Genomic DNA, 6,707 nt, shown 5'->3' with positions numbered 1-6,707 from the left:
TTTCTATTTTCTCTAACCTGTCACTAACTGGCTATTTTCAACATAACTCCTAGAACCTTCTGAATGAATAGCGTAAGTTGTTTTAAGGTAATGTTTATATTTTCTATTTTCTCTAACCTGTCACTAACTGGCTATTTTCAATGTATAGTGCAATAAAATGCCTAAAAAAGAAATGTGTACACACCTTCCCCCAAATTTCATCAAATAATCTTGAAACATCTTTTGGTTATATTGTTAATTCCATGTCTTTACATTTTCACATAAATTTATTTTTAATGTTTTATTTTCCATTCCTGTCCTTTAGCATTTTTATTTTTCACTGTAATACATTGTTATGGGCATCTCCAGCCAATATTACAGTATCAGGGTTTGAGAAACTTCAGCCATCGGTAGAATGGCACGCTTGCTAACCCCTGTGAATTCAGAAGATGGTTTAATATTCAAAAAAATTATTAATCCTTTCAAATGTGCATCTTAAAACATAAATAACACACAATTCAGTAAAATATAAAATTAAAACCTAAATACAACTGTATCTAACTAATGTATTTCTAAGTGAGAAACAATGCTAAAGTAGTGAGGACAAAAGCAACAACAATGCTAAGAGCAGTTTGACTAGTTCTCTATGGAATTCTTTGTGCCAATATTAGAACAACTGTTGAGAGAATGTATTTTAAAAAGTGCTCTTTCTATTGGTTTTAAAGATCTAGCTCAACTGGGTATAATTGGCTGAGAAATTGCAACTCTATGTGTAGAAAGTGGGCATGGCATCTATCAAGAGTTCAGAGAAATTTATTTCTCCTTTCTCTCAACATGCCCTAAGGAACTTCAAAGTAGAATGTGTAGACAGAGCAATTAACCTAGTTTCTATTTATACAAAGAAGTAGGGTGTAATTTACTAGTATCCAAGTTACAGAGATGAAAAGTTCAAACTCTGAACTTTTGCATCATGTGACAAAATAATTAAAGTTTAAGAATTTTTCTTTAAGGTTTCTTTTCAAATAAATATATTATAATTTAGACAATATAAAACTTTGAACTATAATGTAAATTTTCATTCTAATTTTATTAGCATACATTGATTGTAAAATTGCTTAAGCCCCCCCAGTGGCACAGTGGTATGTCTGCGAACTTACCCTGCTAGAAACCTGGTTTCAATACTCTTACAGATAGCTTATTGTGTAGCTTTGTGATTAATTACAAGCAAACAAAATTGCTTAATTAAATTTTGAATATAACTAAGTAAAACCTCATGACATGCACAGAAGAGTGTACCCATCTCCAGAGGGTTAATTATATGCTACTTTGTATTGTAGATAACTTGATATGTCAGTCTTCCACAATTCATATTTTTATTAGTCATAAAACTTTAGAATAACTGCTTCAGTCAAGATCTTTTAGAAATTTACCTAATCTTATACAAAAGCTTTAGTGTTTAGAAAACAACTGGCTAAAATTACAAGGTCAGAAATAGTATATATATTTGTTGTGAATAAAAAAAGTAATTTTAGTAACTATGGGTATATTGTTATACAAACTGTGTTTTTTTTAGTTACATAGATGATTTTGGATTGTTGCTTGAGTTATTCTTACTGGTACATGTATCATAAAGTAATGTATATGTTATACAAGCAACAATATTTGACGTAGTAGGCAAGTTTCAGAACTCTTAGTCCTAATGGGTATTTATAACAGTTTACATGGTTTATTTTTTACCACAATATCAATTAGTTTTAGTATTTGAAATTTTCTGTTTTCAGAATTTGTGAGTGCATTTAAAAGAAATGAAAATAGACTATGTCCTGTATCACCATATTAGAAACACAGATTTGTTATAATTTCCAACAACTTGCATCTAATTTCTATTCAACACATGTATGTAGTAGATAAAGTTCATTCAGGAAATGAAAAAAATATTAACGTTTAACAAACATTAGAAAGTATAAAGAAAAAAACAAACTTTCTGATTGTCAGTTTAAGACCATATGGCACTATTAAAACATGTTAACTCTCACTTGGCTGATCTTAAAATCTATTGTTGCAAGTGACTAACATAAATAAGATCAATACTAAAAATAAAAAAAATTAATAAAAAATTCATGTTTAATCTCCTTGATAATTATTCTGCATAATACGATCAGATGAACTGGTTAATGAACACGAGTCTACAAGTGTTGATTGTACCCTCTAAGGTCAAAATTGAAAACCTGGTAATTCTATGTAAATTTCCTATAAGTATGTAAATCTAAGAAATATATAAACTAAACTAATAATAATAATAAAAAACAACCCAGTTTTATATACTATTAAAAAAGAAAAGAACACACTTATCATCAGGGCCTAAATGCTTCTGTTGCTGAGAATTTGAGTTAGTTGATGAAGGACTACAGAGTTGACCACCCGTACTACTATGAGAAGGGCTGTCCGACATATGAGAATTGTATACGTAAATGACCTCAGCCGAGAATTGTCATGACTATTTGTCTGTCCCCTGAAGTTGCCTGCAACTTGATCTGATACCTGAGAATTGGACTGAATGCTGTTTGTAGCAGGTTGAAAGAAGCTTGTCATAAAATCACTCTCCAGCAGTACGTGGGGCATATTAAAAACAACTTGCCTGAAATAAAATATTTCGCTCAATTTTTTAAAAAGGTATAAAATACTCTGAATTCATATCGAACATTGATGAACTCTTTAATTTTAATCTTTTTCACTAAGGCTAGGTCAATAAGATTTTTAGTTTCTAAACAACAAAAGATTTTCACATCCAATTTCCTTTTTCTAAATCTAATGTCACATATGCCAGTTAAAATGTCAATAATTGTATATTTCAGAAGCTAATAAAAGAGTACTGAATATTAAAACAGCATAACATTATATATGGAAGGAGATACAGAGCTTATCTTATGGTTACTGAATATTAAAACAGCATAACATTATATGTGGCCATAAGATAAGCTCTGTATCTCCTTTTACTGAATATTAAAACAGCATAACATTATATATGGAAGGAAATACAGAGCTTATCTTATGGTTAGTGAATATATAAACATAGTAAAATAATGAGTGAGCATTTACACTTTGAAATTTATAGCTTGTTACACCATGTGATGCACTTCGTAAAACATGTGGTTACTGCAACTGACGTGCATTCTACTACTGAAACATTTGATGTTACAGTTACTGATGTACTTTCTTGCCAATGAAAACATTTTATGTATTATGATTTAGGTATTGAAAAAAAAAATGTCTACTCCATGCCTACTGAATGATCCAGAAAATGGCACTGATACTACCTAAGGTTTATTGGATGGTAAAGAAACGTATATACATCCAATCCCAAGTTGACCAAATAATACAGAAACTAATACAGTTATACTGGATGATGAAGAAATTAACATATTACAAAACTTCTTTCCAAAAAGTGAGCTTGCACATGCTATGATTTAATTTTCCTAATATGCACATATGAAATTTAGCTTTTGGATACTGTTACAGACATGTTGCATAATCACAAAGAATACATTTATGAAATGTTTTTTTATTTAATTCCCAACATAAAATACCCACGTTCCACTGCATGATTCTAAGGTCCCCTCACGATTCACAGCTCAATGTACCAGTCAAGCATCTCCATTATCTTAATTATTCATATTGTAACCACAATTTTTAATTGATTTGTCTGTCACCACTTCCCAAACTATATTCAACTTTTTTTAAAAGCAAACAGTTTGAATTTAGCTTCTCCGATTCGTTTTTTTCTTCCTGTGTTGTTATTTGAATTCTTCTCATCCTCTGATTCATAATTTTCTTCTCATTGTTTCTTGCCATTTCCCAAACTTAGTTCTATTCAACTTTTTTAAATTCTCTTATTTGTATTTTTCTTCTCATGTTTGTGTTCAAAAAAATAAATATTTGGCAGAAAACCTTCACATATTGTTCATTCAGTAAGTGAGAATTAGAAAAAAAAAAGATAATTTTTTATACACTTCTAGGAAGCAGAGTTATGGGGCTTAACTCTCTCAATATGGGTGTAATTAATTTGACTAACATGTGACCTCTCTGTACTCGTTTATAGTCTTTATAGAATTAATACTTATACCTCCCAATATAGTGTGTATATCTTCATTAAATTTGGCAATCTTTCAGTTAATATTATAAGTCTTTCACTTTTAGTCATCATTTTTAGTGAGGTATTTTTAATAAAATAAAATAAAGATTTATTCGTGAATATATTGAGTATTTGTTTTGAATAGTTTATGTGCAAAGTAATTTTCATGTTAAAATTAAAAAAACTTTTCCTCATCTCAAAAATCTTAAATTTCCTCTGTGTGGTCCCTAAAACCTCCTAAATGCATTTCAAACATTTTTTTCAGTAAAACTTTATAGTTTATCTGTTATTTTCTCTACTCTATCTCAAAATGGGATCGATCAATTCAACCGACCCCGTAACAACAGAAAAAAAAAGAAAGAAAAGAAAAACCTAAATTAACTCCTTTTTCTCTAGAACAATAAAATAAATAAAGGGACAATAAAACAATAAAATGTAATTATAAATAGATGTATACTGTTACAAACTTAGAGCTACTTAGGATAAACAAATGTAGTTTCAGGTTACAATTTGAAGTCATTCTAGAAAGAAAAAAGGGTTATTTAGAAACTATAAAGTTTTACTGAAGAAAAACGTTTGAAATGCATTTAGGAGATTTTAAGGATTACACAAAGGAAATCTGAGATTTATGAGATGAGGAAAAGTATTTTCAATTTTATCATGAAAATTACTTTGCACACGGACTATTCAAAACAAATACTCAATATATTCACGAACTAATCTTCATTTTATTAAAATATTTCACTAAAAATACAAGTTTTTTGTATATGTGAAAGATTCGTAATATTAACTGAAAGACTGCCAAATTTTGTGAAGATATACACACTATATTGAGAGGTAAAAGTATTAATTCTATAAAGACTTTAAATGAGTACAAAGAGGTCACGTGGTCAGTCAAATTGACCAAGTCCATGTTGAGAGAGTTAAGAAATTAACATAAATAATGATGCTTGATACGGCTGTGCCAACTGCATGGGGGTGATGACAAGAAACAGTTAATCTAAATTCCATGGCATTAGTATAAAGGAAGCTATTAATGCTGTTTTAGATAGGGAAAACAACAACCATATATTTTAAAGAATCTGGTTGGTTCTGTAAAGATCTGTTCCAAATAATAGGATTGTGATCCTAAAGCTAATGTGGGTTACTATTGAGTGTCACTTTTTACTTGGTGTGGTTTGTTGGGGTGTATTGACAAAAAAGTTATGAAATCTAATCAAAAATACCTTAATTGTGAAAAAAAAGGTGTGACCAAAAAAAGGATTGAAATCAAAATTGGTTGCCAAACTGGTAGCTACACTTATAGCATTAATAAGAATTTTACAGCAAATATTCGTTCATTAGATAGCTACGCCGTGTATTTTGTTTTATCAACCATCATGCCCCAAGTTGAACATAGCCTGTATGCAACTATGAAGCCACACACCCCATTTCTCTAATTATAAATCCCAGAATTCAGTTGGACAATTATCTATGATCAGTTCATGTAAAATAACAGATTAATCAAAATTAAGCTTCAAACATGAAAATAATCAGGTAATCAAAATATTACTATTATGACTTCTTATTTTCAATTGATTCAAGGTTGTTCAGCTAATTCGATTAGTGTCATGACGTTTGAAAATAATCAAAATTAGTGCTTTTGATAATTACTATTTCTAATTATTCCAAATATTCAAGTTTCATGTGAGAACAATCAATTAGTTGAATGCAAACAATTTATGAAACTGACAATTAATCAAATATCAATTTTTCACTAACTGCAAATGTCTGGAGTTACCAAGGTGGATAAAAATTCAATCTACATTAACACTGAATCCTGATAAAAAATTTAAATCCAAAATAATATTTTTCTCCAAATGTTTCTAAAAAACAAAACACCTCAGATAACATAGAAATCTTACCTTAGGTACTCTGCCATATCAGTAGCCATGCCTTCAGTTATGTCATGATGACTACTAGAACAATAGCCTGCAAATAAACAAATATAAATGGTTGAATTTAAAACTACCACTTAATTTCTTGTGAAGATTTGAATTGGCTTTGGGAACACAATATAAGTAGATAAATGGCTTTTGCAGTATGTTCATAGATTTTTTGCTAAGTTTTAAGATACATTTTCAAAATGGTACAAATAATGTTTCCTAATTTTCTAGTAAGAATTCTAGTAAATACAGTCTTTTAAATGTCTTTAGATTTTGTCTTCTGACACAAAAAAGTTGTTGGAACTCATATTGCAAAACATTCAGTTATTTCAAAAAAAGTCAGAAGATTAAAGTCCTTAGTATCCAGACAAACCATATTGTGTAACATGAATGTCACTAATGTGTATTTATTCTGTTTGTTGTGAAATTTTTTCTTTCACATATATATAAAACAATTGCCTCTGTGTATGATGTATCATAGTAACACAGTTTTCTTGATTCTACGCACTGGGCTCAGATTGATTTTGCCATGATTTCTTACCAGTTACACAACAAATGTTTCCGAAGGTAACGTAACACTCAACATATATTGTTATGAAGCACGGTAACCTTTATCAGACTTTTCTTGAGAAAAATCAAATGTGCAGTGATTTACGTCAGCAAATGAACAC

At 29.6% G+C, this 6,707-nt stretch overlaps 1 protein-coding gene across 1 annotated transcript in view; it reads right to left on the bottom strand.

The window, feature by feature from the left end:
- LOC106458869 (ras-associated and pleckstrin homology domains-containing protein 1-like) overlaps positions 1-6,088 on the bottom strand; it is a 20,874-nt gene extending 14,786 nt beyond the window's left edge. Inside the window, exons 1-2 of the mRNA XM_022385231.1 lie at positions 6,016-6,088; positions 2,328-2,617 (exon numbers count right to left, since the gene is read on the bottom strand). Coding sequence (XP_022240939.1) covers positions 2,328-2,431 — 104 coding nt within the window. The 5' untranslated portion in view covers positions 2,432-2,617; positions 6,016-6,088. The remainder of the gene's footprint in view (positions 1-2,327; positions 2,618-6,015) is intronic.
- Positions 6,089-6,707: the final 619 nt, after the last annotated feature.

This window comes from Limulus polyphemus, unplaced genomic scaffold (genome assembly GCF_000517525.1).
Source record: "Limulus polyphemus unplaced genomic scaffold, Limulus_polyphemus-2.1.2 Scaffold525, whole genome shotgun sequence".
Classification (NCBI taxonomy): domain Eukaryota; kingdom Metazoa; phylum Arthropoda; class Merostomata; order Xiphosura; family Limulidae; genus Limulus; species Limulus polyphemus.
Note: the sequence above shows the minus strand (reverse complement) of the source record. Positions and strands in the feature narration are given on the sequence as shown.